The 17,321-nt window shown below is 35.5% G+C and overlaps 1 protein-coding gene across 1 annotated transcript in view; it reads right to left on the reverse strand.

Annotated features, from left to right (window-relative positions):
* Window positions 1–1,253: 1,253 nt before the first annotated feature.
* Window positions 1,254–17,321, reverse strand: part of LOC309665263 (serine/threonine-protein kinase MRCK alpha-like) — a gene marked incomplete at its 3' end in the record, with an annotated part of 48,227 nt that continues 32,159 nt past the window's right edge. The window contains exons 6-10 of the mRNA XM_082478891.1: window positions 14,625–14,706; window positions 12,784–13,000; window positions 11,592–11,654; window positions 8,237–8,833; window positions 1,254–1,360 (exon numbers count right to left, since the gene is read on the reverse strand). Of these exons, the coding sequence (XP_082335017.1) occupies window positions 1,254–1,360; window positions 8,237–8,833; window positions 11,592–11,654; window positions 12,784–13,000; window positions 14,625–14,706 (1,066 nt within the window). The remainder of the gene's footprint in view (window positions 1,361–8,236; window positions 8,834–11,591; window positions 11,655–12,783; window positions 13,001–14,624; window positions 14,707–17,321) is intronic.

Genomic DNA, 17,321 nt, shown 5'->3' on the forward strand with positions numbered 1-17,321 from the left:
TCTTAGAATTACTTCTACTAAGAAGAAGTCATTTCTTACTTGTCTTCTTATTTTTGAAATATATTAATCTAATTGTCTCCAAAAGCAAAATATTTAGGGATCCTTCACTATTCAAGGGTTGAACCTAAAATAATAAAAAAGCAAGATTACCATTTCAATGAATACTTTTTTAAAATTAAGTTATGACTATTTGCTTACATATAAAGAATTAAGAATAAGTATATTCTACTTAAACTCCCCCCTCAGAATAATGTAGTCTCAAAAAAAAAAAGACCCCCAAAACATCAATTAAAGAAAATAAATGGTGTTACAAACTCATATTGATAAAATTTCAGAAACATGAATATCATAGATTAAAGAAATCTGAACATTACTAACTTAAATAGCAATCTATTTAATTTTTATATTAACTTTTAAAACATTATTAGTAACTAAAAAATTATCCTGAGAAGATTCATCTGCCTTGTGAATTCATTTTATCAAACAATAAATGTGACTGGTTCACGTTTAGAATGCTGGAAAAGTGTATTTTAATATTTTATATAGTGGGACCGTCCTTACAAAAGCTTTTCCCATTGCTTATATTGTTTAAAGTGAGGCAAAATCTCACATATAATTGTAAATACTTCCTTCATCCTTTCCTGTATAAACTCCTTTTTGGTGGCTCCTGGTACGTATACTCCACATATGCCAGAATTTAATCATTCTTAAATCTTCAGTGGTCTTTTAACAAAATAGAGGTTTTTACTTCTAAATTTTACGTAAATTTTAAATTATTTGTAGTAAAGATACAAAATTTTTATTTTATTATGAATCTGTGAGAATCTAATTGAGAATCCTAAAAACAGCTTTGGCTACATACTTTTCCTTTTTTTTTTTTTTTTTTTTGCCAGTAAAATTTTCCTTCACAGTATGCAAAATTATACTAAGTGAAAATTAGTAATAAACACAAGTAACTAAACTGAATGTGGGAAGTAACATCTATAATGTATGATATAAATATTCATATTATATTATCTATATAAATAAATAGTACATTTATTTATATCATGATAATCCTACCTTATATAGTGCAACTAAATATCACAAAATAGCTCTTGTACTAGTAAAAAAATTAACCCATGTGGGTTTTGGTGGTTATTTTCACTCTTAGCTAAGCCTTCAAATCACCAAGTACACATTAGTAAGTCCAGCAAAGGCACAATTGAGTTTCCATTTTCAGTCAGTAATTCATCAGTCACATGATCTCAATGTCAAATCACCTTCTTGAGGGGGATGGTTTGGATCCATTCCATGGAGTTCACATCAATGATATCCACTGCATTTTCACTGTACACTGAGAGATATGGGGCATTGTAACCTGGGAAAAGGAGAGGAGGTGACAGCAAGCATGGGGTTCATGATTCATTTTTTAATTGGAATTTTTATTAGGATAATTATAGATTCACATGCAGTTGTAAGAAAAACACAGAAAGATCTCTTGCATGCTCTGCTCAGTTTTCCCCAATGTAACATTTTGCAAAGCTAGCATACTGACATTGATAGAGCTGACCTATCCATCTCAGGCAGATTTCCCCACTTTTACTAGCACTCATGTGTGTGTCTGTTTGTATGTGTGAAGGTATATACAATTATATCACCTGTGTAGGTTCAGGTGTTCACAGCCACAGTCAAGATACAAAATAACTCCAAGGATCCCTCATCATGCCTTTTTATAATCTCACTCACCTCCTTTCCATCCTCCCCTCCTTCCTTAATCTCTGGGAATCAGTATAATCTGTACTCCATTTCAAAAATTTTGTCATTTCAAAAATGCTATATGAAAGGAATCAATTTCCTCTAAGATCAGGAACAAAACAAGGTTGTCCACTCTCACCACTATTATTCAACATAGTTTTGGAAGTTTTAGCCACAGCAATCAGAGAAGAAAAAGAAATAAAAGGAATCCAAATTTGAAAAGAAGACTTAAAGCTGTCCCTGTTTGCAGATGACATGATACTATACATAAAGAATCCTAAAGATGCCACCAGAAAACTACTAGAGCTAATCAATGAATTTGGTAAAGGAGCAGGATACAAAATTAATGCACAGAAATCTCTTGCATACCTATACACTAATGATGACAAATCTGAAAGAGAAATTAAGGAAACACTCCCATTTACCATTGCAACAAAAAGAATAAAATACCTTGGAATAAACCTACCTAAGGAGACAAAACACCTGTATGCAGAAAACTATAAGACACTGATGAAAGAAATTAAAGATGATACAAACAGATGGAGAGAATTACCATGTACTTGGATTGGAAGAATCAACAGTGTGAAAATAACGATACTACCCAAAGCAATCTACAGATTCAATGCAATCTCTACCAAACTACCAATGGCATTTTTCACAGAACTAGAACAAAAAATTTCACAATTTGTATGGAAACACAAAAGACCCCGAATAGCCAAAGCAATCTTGAGACAGAAAAACAGAGCTGGAGGAATCAGGCTCCCTGACTTCAGACTATACTACAAGGCTACAGTAATCAGGACAGTATGGTACTGGCACAAAAACAGAAATTTAGATCAATGGAACAGGATAGAAAGCCCAGAGATAAACCCACGCACGTATGGTCACCTTATTTTTGATAAAGGAGACAAGAATATACAATGGAGAAAAGATGGCCTCTTCAATAAGTGGTGCTGGGAAAACTGCACAGCTACATGTAAAAGAATGAAATTAGAATACTCCCTAACACCATACACAAAAGTAAACTCAAAATGGATTAAAGACCTAAATGTAAGGCCAGACACTATAAAACTCTTAGAGGAAAACATAGGCGGAACACTCTTTGACATAAATCACAGCAAGATCCTTTTTGACCCATCTACTAGAGAAATGGAAATAAAGACAAAAAAAAACAAATGGGACCTAATGAAACTTAAAAGCTTTTGCACAGCAAAGGAAAACATAAACAAGACGAAAAGACAACACTCAGAATGAGAGAAAATATTTGCAAATGAAGCAACTGACAAAAGATTAATCTCCACAATTTACAAGCAGCTCATGCAGCTCAATATCAAAAAAAACCAAACAACCAAATCCAAAAATGGGCAGAAGACCTAAATAGGCATTTCTCCAAAGAAGATATACAAATTGCGAACAAACACATGAAAGGATACTCAACATCACTAATCATCATTAGAGAAATGCAAATCAAAACTTTAGTGAGGTATCACCTCACACCGGTCAGAATGGCCATCATCAAAAAAATCTACAAACAATAAATGCTAGAGAGGGTGTGGAGAAAAGGGTGCCCTGTTGCACTGTTCGTGGAAATGTAAATTGATACAGCCACTATGGAGAACAGTATGGAGGTTCCTTAAAAAACTAAAAACAGAACTACCATATGACCCAGCAATCCCACTACTGGGCATATACCCTGAGAAAACCATAATTCAACAAGAGTCATGTACCACAATGTTCATTGCAGCTCTATTTACAATAGCCAGGACATGGAAGCAACCTAAGTGTCCATCAACAGATGAATGGATAAAGAAGATGTGGCACATATATACAATGGAATATTACTCAGCCATAAAAAGAAACGGCATTGAGTTTTTTGTATTGAGGTGGATAGACCTAGATCTGTCATACAGAGTGAAGTAAGTCAGAAAGAGAAAAAGAAATACCGTATGCTAACACATATATATGGAATCTAAAAAAAAAAAAAAAAAAAATGGTTCTGAAGAACCTAGGGGCAGGACAGGAATAAAGACACAGAGGTAGAGACTGGACTTGAGGACACGGGGAGGGGGAAGCATAAGCTGAGACGAAGTGAGAGAGTGGCATAGAAATATACACACTACCAAATGTAAAATAGATAGCTAGTGGGAAGCATCCACATAGCACAGGGAGATCAGCTCAGTGCTTTTTGACCTCCTAAAGGGGTGGGATAGGGAGGGTGGAAGGGAGAAGCAAGAGAGAGGAGATATGGGGATATATGTATATGTATAGCTGATTCACTTTGTTATAAAGCAGAACTAACACACCATTGTAAAGCAATTATACTCCAATAAAGATGTTAAATAAATAAATAAATAAATGGAATCATATGGTATTCATGATTAATTATATCTGCTACGCCCAAATACATTATAAAAACACCTTCAGAGTGGAATCCAAAGAGAATCCCATAATAATATTATAATTATCAAAATCTTTTTTTTGATACACAGGGTTAACATAAATTAAAATGGCACATAAATGATGCACATGGGTCCAATTATATAGTACAACACGTATGTAAAATCTGACAAAAATCTTTCTAACACCTACATCTAACAGCAGCTTTTTTAAGAAATTCCATAACATTTCAAAATCTGTGGCTCCTAAACCAGGTCAACTTCCAAAAAGAATATGGTGTAAGATTAGAAAAGTATATCTGGGGAGTGAAATTAATGAACAAAGCAGAAAGAACTTCCAGCCAGTAACATTTTTGGAACTTTCCACTTTATTAATAATAACCTCTTATGGCTCCTAAATACTCACCTCAACATGAATATGTCTCCCCATTAAAGCAACAGCAATATAATTAACAACACTTCCTACACTCATGTTGTGCCACTCTTTCTTTTTTCCTGTGGCCAACTCTTGAAAGTGTCATTTACGTTTCACATCCTCCACTTCCCAGCCCTACTGACACCCAGTCCATGGCAATCTGACTTGTGTCTTAACCCATCCATTAAAACTGCTCTCACTACAAGTCATTAACTGTCAATTATTCCTAAAACCAACAGACATGTTTCAGTCTCTGTCTTACTTGAAAGCTCAGCGATACTTGCCTCCTACAATTCTCCCTCTCAGTTTCCTTTGTGGGCTTCTTGCCCTCCGACCACCTCTCTAATATTTATGTTTCTTGGTCCTCTGGCCTATGTCCTATTCTCTCTCACTTTGTTTACTCTCGCACTGGAAGTACAAACTCAGCATGTCCAAGGAACCAGGCTGATAATGCCAGAAACTAGTCATTGATTTTAGCTTTACCACAAATGGGATGGCCAGACATTGTGTGCTCTGATGTGTTCAGTGTGACATACAAAACTAGTAAGAAATTACTCTTATTAGAAGCCGTTAATGATCATTTTCAGTTGTAGGAAATTCAGGACATAGAGGAAGAAGTTAGAAAGCACCACGAGGAAACAGACAGATCTAGATTGTAGAACATCCTACAGGAGAGCAAATCAGTGGTGTGGAAAACCACTCAGGATTAGAAGATATTTAAGAGTTAACCACAACATGCCATGTGTGGACCATTTTTGGATTCTGATTCCAAGAAATACACTGTCAAAAGAGATGTCTTTATGATAATCAGCAATATTTTAATATGGACTATTGGATAGTAAAAAAGAATCATTGGTAATTTCTTCAGAGGTGGTAATAGTTTTATGAGAAAATGACCATATTTTTAGAGATGTATGTTAAGGTGTGTAGAGGTGGAATGAAAATAATGTTTGGGATTTTATTTCAAATACTTCAACGACTCAACAAAAAAGAAAAAAATTAAGTTATCATATTCCTTCCTCCTCTGCCCATCTGAATCTGTCCCACCTTGTGTTTTATTATCTCAGTAATATCAGTGGCATCACTCATTTGCTCAACTAGGAAATCCTGATTCTCTGGTCCCTGAGCTTCCACTTCTAATCAAAGCTTTGTAAAGCAAAGTTTTGTCAATTATATCTCCTCAATATCCCTCAACTTGTCTCCTCTCTATCCCAACTGTCTCTACCGTACATAATTTTAATCCACAATTTCTACAATGACCTCCTAGTTGGTCTCTTGGGCTCCAGTCTGATCTCTCGTTTATCGTTTACCTCACCACTAGAGCCTAGGGATTTTTCTGAAGTGCATCTCTAACCATGTCAGTGCGTCTGTGATCTGGCTCATGAGAACTCCTCCAGTCCCATTTCTCAAACTCTTATCTTGAACTCCATGTCTGAAACAGTGACCTTATTATAGTTCCTCACAAAATGCAGTATCAATGGCCTTTTCCAGTTATGACAGAGTTGTCTGCTATTGGAATTACCCTCCCACCATCAATAATTATAAAATGGACATAAAAATATAAAAATGGACAAGTCATATGAAATAACTGTTTTTAGGCATTAGTTAGTAGACAGCACAGGACTGCCATTCCTAAAAGAAGATAAATATATAAGGTGGGTCCCACATTCCGCTGTTTCTCTGCCTAACGGAAATCTCCAAAACTGCTATGTAGGAAAATGGAACCCAAGCAGAGAGTTGAAGTTTTGCCAGGCAGAGGAAACAGATTCTAATGTGTCTGGAATTTGCAAGGCAGAGTACACAGAGGAAAGAGCCACAAAGAAAGGTGTCCCAGAAATCTGCACAGCTGTTCCCTCGAAGTTCCTGGCCAAATCCAAAACTGCACACAGACAGAGCAAGATTCCACAAGACTCACGCAGAGCATTGAGAGTGAACAGAAATTTCATAGGTAGTACAGTGCTGGAAAGACATTAGATTTCTGAACCAGACAGAGTAGAGAGACGTTGGTGAAAACCCTAGGCATTCAGTTGAGACCCAGAAAGGCCATTCTTTGGGCATGAGGACTAGAAGAAAAGCCAAAATAGGCCCGCCCTAACAAAGTCTAATTCCAAGCCTCAGCAAAACTAAAGTGATCCATCAATAGGTTAATTGTCTGTCAGAACAAAGCACACAACACTCTCTAGAGAAATACATAATATAACCCAGAGTCCCTGTATCATAGCATTCATAATGTCCAGCAAAGATAAAAAAATAATAAGACTTGTAAAAAAGCAGGAAAATAACAGCTTTAATCAAAAAAAAAAAAAATTCAGTAGAAGCAGACCCATAGAGGCCATATGTTGGAATAATTATAAATAATTGTATAAATAGTTTAAGACTGTGAAAAAATATAAACAAATTGGCAGAGAGGAGAAATCCAGCAAAGAAATAGAAATTTCAAAAAAATACTTGAAATTATAGAACAGAGGAATATAATACCTGAAATGCTTAAAAATCCCTGGACAAACCAGGGGTAAAAGATCGGTGAAACTGAAGATACAATCAATATAAATTATCTAAACTGAAGTAAAGAAGGAAAAAAAGATTTTTAAAAAACAGAGCCTCAACGATTTGTGGAACAAAGTCAAGAGGTCTAATATACATGTAATTGGATCTCCAGAAAAGAGAAAATAGGTTAAAAAAATTTTTAGAAAATATAATGCCTAAAAATTTTCCAAAATTAATGAAAGATATCAATCTTCAGATCCAAAAAGTCCTGAAAATCCCCAGCAGAATATATACAAAGAAAATCACATGTAAGCACATCACAGTCAAATTGCTGAAAACCAAAGATAATGAGAAAATCTTAATGTCTGCCAAATAGAAAAGACAGAGGGAACAACAATAAAAATGGTTGATTTCTCACTGGAAACAATGGATACCAGAAGAAAATAGAATGACATTTTTTAAGTGCTGAAAGAAAAAAACGCTTCTCGCTTTTTTAGTTGGCCTTTCCAGACTCACCAGTTTAGATTGTGTCCCTCGTACGTGCTCCTGTAGAATACTGTACTCCCCTATCACAGCACTTGCTTAATTATTGATCTCATATCATGATTATAATCTCAATAAAGATACAGACTATTTCACCATGTTTAATATTGTGCCCTTAACTTTTAGCATAGTAAGTTCATATTAAGTGCTCAATTACTATTCTCTAAGTGAATAAAAAATGCTATATTAAATTTATAAAATGATGGCCTGCATCAATGAAATATCAAATAGGCTAAAATTATTTAGGAACATTCTATGTAGACTTTACATAAGCTAAATCTAAAAGGCAAAAAGTAATCTACTTAGTAACTATTTCTTATGGTTAATTAATGCTTATGTGGTTTTCAGTGACCATGAAGATATCTACTTAGGAGCTTACAAAAAGCAACAACCTGGATTAAGAATATATTCAAGGTAAATTATCCTATGAATATAGTATAAATTAAAGGCTAAGTTATTTCACATGTATGACTTAGATATAACTTCTTTAGAGCTATTCTACTTAAAAAGACATAGACAACTTAGGAAAATTCTTCAGTGATGTAGTTTTCAAAAATAAAACCGTCATTAACAATATTTAGTCATATGATATAGAATTGTAATAACAAGGTTGGAAATGTACAGAGAGACAAGGAAATAAATTGTAAGATAGCCTTACAGCAGTAACTTGGAGTTGCTGGCCACATCAGTTCAGCTGGCCTAGATCTGAGGCCCCTGCTGTCAGTGTAAATTCCAATGCTCTTAAAACATAACAGATACTCAATACTAGAGATCTCAATTGCACAGAGAGCATCCACTGGTTGATGTGCAATAAATGACAGTGTAGGGTCATGGGAGTGCAGCATCCTGTATGGAATTCCTTCTCTCCTCAAGGGGTATCTCAGGAATCCTGATTGGAACCCTACACAGAGCTGTTCGCTGAAGATGCCCATCCACTGGACATTGGTTGGGATTTGGAGCTCTTTAAATTTTCTGTGAGAAATTTTCTTGCTCTGAAACAGCTTGTAACAGAAGATTTGGCTTTTCCTAGCCACACAGAGGCATGTATGGGCCCCTTGGCACACTGTTCCAGAAGTCACGGTCTGGCACCCTTTGGTTTCTGCCAGCTTGTGAATATCAGTCTTTCGTCCATCCAAAGCTGACATGGGAAACAGCTGCACATGGTGACTTCGTCCTGAGATCACTGCAACCATCTGGCCATGGGGGATAAGCTCAATCTGGTGAATCTTCTTCATGTAGCCAATGCGAATAATTTCTACACAAATAAGCATATTTGTAAGTCATTTTAAAATTCATAATAACTTCTGTTTACTTATTTCAACTGTTCTCCAAATTTTACTCATAAGCAATTAAGAAATTTTTCCCAATAAAAATGATCTGATAAATCTTCTTAGTGTCATTAACTTGAGTAATTTCTCTACAAATAAAACAGCAAGTCACCTTCAAATAGCAATGTTTTCTTATTTTTTTATTTTCTTTACTGAGGTATATTTGACATATAACATTATACTAGCTTCAGGTGTACAACATAATGATTCAATATTTGTGTGTATTGAGAAATTGTCACCACAATAAATCTAGTTAACATCCAACACTGTAGATAATTACAATTTTTTCTTGTAATAAAAATTTTTAAGATCTATTCTCTTAGCAACTTTCAAATACACAATATAGTATTATTAACTATGATCATGTTTCTGTACATGACATACCAAGGACTTATTTATTTTATGGTTGGAAGTTTATACCTTTAAAACCCCTTCACCCATTTTGCCCATTACCCCCACCTCTGGCAACCACAGATTGTTTTCTGTATCTATGAACGTGTTTGTTTAGATTCCACATATAAGTGAGATCATATGGTATTTGTCTTTCTCTCTCTGACTTCTTTCACTTAGAGTAACAACCTCAAAGTCCATTCATGTTGTTGTAAATGGGAAGATTTCTTTCTTTTTTATGGCTGAATTATATATATATATATATATATATAGATATAGATATATATGTATGTATATATATCTCACATCCTTACCCATTCATCCATTGGTAGACACTTAGGTTGTTTCAATATCTTGACTATTACAAATAATGCTGCAAGGAACATGGAGGTGCGATATCTTTTCAAGATAGTGTTTTTGTTTTATTCGAATAAATATCCATAAGTGGAATTGCTGGATCATATGGTAGCTCTATTTTTAATTTCTGAGGAACTTCAATACTGTTTTCCATGTGGCCGCAACAATATACATTCCCATCAACAGTGAACAAGCATTCTCTTTTCTCCACATCCTCACCAACACATTATTTCTTGGCTTTTTAATAATAGCTATTCTAACAGGTATGAGGTGATATCTTATTGTGGCTTTGATTTGCATTCCCCTAGTGATCTTGAGCACCTTTCATGTATCTGTTGGCTATCTGTATGTCTTCTTTGGGAAAATATCTATTCAGATCCTCTGTCCATCTTTTAATCAGATTGCTTAGGTTTTTTGCTATTGAGTTTTATGAGTTTTTATATATTTTGGATATTAACCCCTTATCAGCTATGATTTGCAAATATTTTTTCCCATTCGATAGGTTGCCTTTTCCTTTTGTTGATGGTTTCCTTTGCTGTGCAGAAGAATGTTTTCCTATTTTAAAATTCTTTCCGATTTTTACTCCAATGGATTTAAATCAGGTTCTAATAAAATCACAGACATTAACTCAAAGGGTAGGTTTGAGAAGGACCAAAAAGGGATAGGAAGAGGATAAGAGATCAAAAATTATATAGGTTAAAAAAAAAAAAAGATAATTATTCCATAGATAACATAATTACCTTAAACATAAAATTAGCATAATAAAGCACTAAACTCAGTCCTGAGATTCCAGACAGCAAGGCGAACACCCTCAATGTCTGACAAGTGGAAATATACTGCTTTTTCTTTTTTTTTTTTGGCCTTGCCATGCAGCTTGCAGGATCTAGATCTGAACAGGGATCAAATCCAGGGCCCTGGCAATGAAAGTGCCGAGTCCTAACCACTAGACCACCAGGGAATTCCCAATATACTGCTTCTTTAGGGAAAAAAACTGTCCTTTTTTTTCTGGCACTAAATTGATTCCTTTATTACACAAATATTTGTTGATTGACTACTATGTGCCAGGCACTGTTTAAGTGCATAGGATACAGTGCTGAACAAAAAGAGACAAGTCCCTGCTCTTATGCTGGCACCTGGTGGACCTTTCATGGGTCTCCTCACCAGGACTGAGTCACCCACACAGCATGGGAAGCCTTCAATGGAGAATAGCTAATGCCCTTCAAATGCAGGTTCTCCTTTAACTAACTTATCATTAGAGTGCAAGACATTCAAGAGAACATCTATATTACAATGACTCCTCTTCATTTCATCTACTCCCCCATTTCTCCCTCAAACAACCATGAGAGCCAAACAAAAACAAACAAAACAGAAACAGAGAACTCTGCGGTCTTATCTGGGAAGTATTCACTTTATGTTGTTACTCTTTGTGGTGTCAATGTACTAGTGGGGGAGGGGGATTCAAGCAGAAGTGTTTCCTTTCATGCACCAACTTGAAGATGGTAAACTAAGTTCTTACAGTGCACTTATTAGATAAAATCACTTGTGAAGATAGTTGGACACACTACTATATATAAAATAGATAACCAAGAAGGACCTACTGTATAGCACAGGGAGCTCTACTCAATCTTCTGTAATAACCTATATGGGTAAAGAATCTGAAAAAGAATGAGTACATGTATATGTATAACTGAATCACTTTGCTGTACACCTGAAACTAACACAACATTGTAAATCAACTATACTCCAATAAAATTTTTTTTAAAAAGATATTTGGACTCTGGAAGATTATGGATCTCTGAAAGTAGAAAAGTCATCAGTTGACTTGAAAACACATCGAAGCAGATGTGGAAAATTTCTTTTACAGAAAAGAAGAGAAGAACCTGATATTATTACTATTAGAGTTTAAAGTTATTCCAGAACAGTAAATACTCTCCTTACCATCTATGGTAACGTGGACAACAAATAACCCTTCTTCATTTCCCAGAGCGATTCTTTTGTGATCTATATTTGACACATAAATTAAAATATCAAGTATTTTGGGGGGTAAACATTAAGTGAAGCTAATAAGATAAACTGGACAAGTTTATCAATGTTGAAAAAGTTTAGAAGTCAAATTAAGTATATATTTAGCAATACTACAGTGAAAAGAAACATAAAAATAAATAATTGGCACTAGGATTTTTCTTTCACATTACAGAAATAAGCATAATAAAACATTACTTTTCTCAGCAGAAAGATCATTTTACAAAGTAATCTTTATGAATACTTAGAGAAAGTATAATATTCAAGTAATGATAAACTGTCAAATTTGCTATAAATAAGTGATGTTTCATGAATGAAAAAATTTTATAAAATAATTTGGTGACCTTGGCCTGAGGTAAAACAGCATAGGGAGGTATGTCACAACAGAGTAAGAACTAAAAAAGTGCAAAGATAGCACATTACGTGAAGGCTTTGAATACAAAGCACAGATATTACATATATAAGCTCATTTAATCCTCTCCATAACTGAAAAACTGGAATTATCTGCATTTAACACATGAAGTTTAGTAACTAGCTCCGTGACCCCCAGGAGGAAATAGCTAAGTGGCTCTATTGTCACCAGTATCTAATGCAGAAGAAATGCTGTTTAAGAAATGCAAGTATTCTTGTCTATTGATAAAACTTTCAGTATTGATCTTAGCATTTCATTCATTGATTCACTTGATTTTCACTTATTTATTGAGTATTGGGCATTGGGATTTGAAAGACAGTCTCTGCCCTTAAGGTAGGTAGTTCACAGTTACACACAAGGTCACACCCCTTATGTGTTTGGGGCCAGATGTGTTTGGGAGCTCATAATTTTTCAGACTTGAAAAGGTAGATTGAAAAGATTTGAAAGGTAGATTAAAGAAACACCTTTTTGGCAGGGCCTGGGGAGCCATCATATAATCAAGTATACTTTTGCAGAGAATCTGATGAGTAGCTGTGGGATAGAAGTGGAAAGACAACCCTCCACCTCCGGGTAAGCCTCATTCACTCAGGTTTTGCTGACAAATGAATTGTGGATAAAGTTAAGGTTTTCAGATTTCAACATTGGGACTGTGGTGAAAGGTAGGAACCTAGCGGGATAAATGTTGTAAATCCATACCTATGATTGCAGCTGTCTGGGTGGTTTTGATCAGGGGTAGATTGTTGTCATAAGCCTCTTTCAGAACATAGACTGAGCGGTCTCTGGAATGACTTTTTCTCAATATTTTGTGCAATTCACTCAGCACGCTCACCCACTCACTCTTCTCATTCTCGCTATCTGCTAAGATTGGGATTGAATATCTATTACTAGGTGCTGAGAGCTGGGAAGCTGTGACCTAGAATGATTTAAGGAATATCTAGGTTATAAGAACGCAAACATTCTTTATGCCAGCCTGTCTAGCATTTTTCATAAAACTCACCATTGTTGAACGAAATGTTAAATAACATTACCCTCTTCCTCGTAGTAAAATAGATGACGTGAGTATCAGAAGCAGGCCAAAAGCAAAGTGTCAGAATCACTTCTATTTTGATCCTCATAAAACCACCGGTGTTCTCTGACTACCTAAAATCTTGTACTTCATCAAATGAAAATAGCTACCATTTATTGAATGCTGACTCTGTACCAGGAACTGCTCTAAGAAATTGACATGTGTTAATTGATTAAATCCTCACAGAAACCTCAGTGCTAGTTACTGCTATTCTCTCCATTTTATCAGTGAGAGGACAGGAGCACAGCAGGGTAGAATGCAGGCAGTCTGATGCCAGAACCTCCACTCTGAGTCTCTCTATTGCTTTAATTCTAACACACAGCTTTGCATCTTTAGATTATCTCTGAAACGGCAATGTGTTTTACAGTGGCAATCATCATAATCAATTGTGATATTACGGAATGTTCAGGAGTTTTTTGTTGTTAAGTTAGAAATATTCAAAAACACATGTTTTCCTGGTTGCTACATGCCTATAACTTACATTATACTAGTAAATGGCAAATCAGATTTAAAATTTAAGGTATATAATTAAGCTAGCAGAACTCTAATATATAAAACTTTCTTTTGTGAGCATGAAGTTAGCAACAATGACATCATAAGTTCCCACTGTAAGTCAGTTCCAAATGGCCAGGTCTTTGTAGTCTCTTGGTGGTTGGGTACAGTCTAAATAGATGTCTATCTTTGCACTAAGGAACTAAGAATACTCCTGTCTGGCCTTTGTTAAACCAAGATTCCTAGGTTGACTGTAACCATATGGGTCTCGAGGGGATAACAGTCCTTTGCTTTCTCTGTCACTTTATTTAATCCATTCCAGAATCACTTTTATTTTTTACATGAATTTTAAAGAGCAGAGTGTCTATTTTTTAGAGTTTGCAAAACAACATCTTTCCCCAATTTTTCCATTTTGTACTCTTGGTTTGAATCTGAATTATGACTTCAAAATGTTGCCTCAGAGGAGACTTATTGTACAAAGTACCTCTAGTTTTAGAAGTTGCACATTCATGCTACTGTAGGTCCATGAATCGACGACCTTCCTCTATGTCTGATCCGGAAGTATATGGTCTCTCTTCCTCTGTTACTGTTTTTTCCTTCTTCTTTCACACCCCCCACCCCAGTACTATTCTGCTTTGTAAGCTTCCCCTGTTTTCAGCTATGAATTAGATCTGTCCTGTTACCTTAGTGTGGAATGAATGGACACCCTCAGGAACATTTGTATCTTAAGTCTCAGATTTAACTGTAGAATGAAAGATGTGACACCTGCAAAAAAGCTATTTATAGTATTTTTTGAATAAGAATAAAGGGCTAAATTTCTTGTGGCAAGTGGGAGAGGGAGGGAAACTATCCCACAGCACTTCTAAAATCTCAACCTCCAGGTACCTTCAGTAACCCAAGGAGCCCTGACCCCTAGGAACAGGCAGAAAAGGGATGAAACAAAACATACAAGGGATCCAATGACAGTATGCAAGCTTACCTTAAACATATGAGGCATTTCCTTTCTCTTTGCAGGAATAAAATCAGAGGGCCAGACTGAACTAACAGAAAACGCTCCATCCCTGAAGGAAAAACAAGACACTGGGAGTGAGTAGAATCACCGGAAAGTGAGTAAAACAATACATAAACATAATCCTCAATTTTAATTTCCCTGATTTTTAACATTCTTTTTTGTAGTAACTGACAGTGGTCAAAATATTGTATCAGCAGTACCCGGTCTGTCGCATATTATCAGAAAACGCAAGTTAACTCGGCTGTCCCTGACTCACCATTCACAGGGAACTAGGAAGGAGCACCTGTCTGACTCCAAAGCCATGGTCCCTAGAATATGGGCCATGTGCCCTCAGATCAGCTCATTTGTATATTTTGTAAATGTTACCAAGATAGACTTGACATATAATAAACTGCACGTTTTTAAAGTGAACAATTAGGTAAGTTTTGATCTATGTATACACCTGTGAAACCATCACCACATTGTAGGTAATGAACATGTCCATCACCCCCAAAAGTTTCCTGGTACAGCTTTGTAACCCCTACCCCCCATCCTTAGCACTCTTCCCTCCTCCCCCACTGATCTGCTTCCTGTCACTCTAGATTAATTTGCATTTTCTAACATTTTATAGAAATGAAATATACAATATGTGGTCTTTTTGTCTGGCTTTTTCTCAGCATAACAATTTTGTGATGCATTCATGTTGCCACATGGATGAACACTTCATTTCTATGTATTGTTGAGTAATATTTCATTGTATGGATATGTCACAACATATCTGTTCACCCATTAATGGGCATTCGGGTTGTTTCAAGTTTGGGACTATTTTAAATGAAGCTGCTATGAATGTTCATGTATGTCTTTATGGACATATGCTTTCTCTGGTAGAAATACCTAGGAGGAGAATGACTAGATCATGTATTAGGTGTGTGTTTAGCTTTTCATGAAACTGCCAAACTCTTTTTAACAGTGGTTATATGATTTACAAAGCAATATATGAGAGATCTAGGTCCTCCACATCCTCCCAATACTTGAAATAATCTTTTTTAATTTTAGTCTTTCTTATGATGTGAAGTGGTACCTCATGGTTATTTTATTTGAATTTACCTAATAATTAATGGTGTTGAGCATGTAAGTATCTGTTATGTGCTTATTTGACATATGTATCTTCTCTATTGAAGTATCTTTTCAAATCCCTTGCACATTTTTTTTAAATTGGGCTATTTTCTTATTATTGGGGTGGCCAAAAATTGCCTTTGGTTTTTAAATAAAAATAAAAGACACATTTTTCATTTTCACCAAGAACTTTATTGTACAATGTATTCACCCTTTTTTTCCACTACCTTCTGCCATTTTTCAGGCAACTCCATAATTCCATCTTCCCAAAACTTTTTATCTTTTTGAGCAAAGAACTGTTCCAGGTGCCTTTTACAGTCTTCCAGGGAATTGAACTTTTTTCCATTAAGAGAATTTTGTAAAGACCGAAATAAATGGAAATCCGAAGGTGCAATGTGTGATGAATACGGAGGATGAATCAGAACTTCCCAGCCAAGCTGTAACAGTTTTTGCCTGGTCATCAAAGAAGCAGGCAGCCTTGCGTTATCCTGATGGAAGATTATGCATTTTCTGTTGACTAATTCTGGACGCTTTTCGTTGAGTGCTGCTTTCAGTTGGTCAAATTGGGAGCAGCACTTGGAATTAATCCTTTGGTTTTCCGAAGGAGCTCATAATAGAGGACTCCCTTCCAATCCCACCATATACACTTTGGTGTGGTTTGGTGGTGGTTCATTTCTCTTGCCCCACGATCTCTTCCATTCCACATTGTTGTACAGTATCCACTTGTCATTGCCCATCACAATTTGTTGCAAAAATGGAACTTTTTCATGACGTTTAAGTAGAGAATCGCACACGGAAATATGGTCAAGAAGGTTTTTCTCACTTAACTTATGTGGAACCCAAACATCAAAGTCATTAACATAACCAAGCTGGTGCAAATGATTTTCAACACTTGATTTGGATATTTTGAGTATGTCGGCTATCTCCCACATAATCATAACGTTGATTGTTCTCAACTAATGTCTCGATTTAATCGCTATCAACTTCAACTGGTCTACCCGACCGTGGAGCATCAGCCAGCAAGAAATCTCCAGCACGAAACTTCGCAAACCACTTTTGACGTGTTTGATCAGTCACAGAACCATCTCCATACACTGCACGAATCTTTTTTTGCATTTCAGTTGTGTTTTTACCTTTCTTGAAATAATAAAGCATAATGGGCCGAAAATGTTGCTTTTTTCCTTCCATCTTCAATATTAAAAAGGCTACACAAAAATCCACCAATTTTGATAAGTTTTTTTTTAATGCATGCTGATATGACAGCTGTCACATACAATCTAACAAAACTGTTTCGAATGAAGTCAAAGACAACTTAGTGCTACTAGAGCCATCTTAGAGAAAAAAACAAATGAACCTTTTGGCCAACCCAATATTAAGTTTTAAGAATTTTTATATATTCTAGATATAAGTCCTTTGCCAGATATTTGATTTGCCCCCAGTCTGCAGCTCTTATTACTTCTCTTGACAATGTATTTCAAGGAGCAGAAGTTTTAAATTTTGATGAAGTCCAATTTATCAATTTTTAAATTTTACCTGTTGTGCTTTATGCTGTATCTAAGAACTATTTGC

The sequence above is a fragment of the Balaenoptera physalus genome (assembly GCF_965194825.1).
Source record: "Balaenoptera physalus genome assembly, contig: SUPER_7_unloc_1, whole genome shotgun sequence".
Lineage (NCBI taxonomy): Eukaryota > Metazoa > Chordata > Mammalia > Artiodactyla > Balaenopteridae > Balaenoptera > Balaenoptera physalus.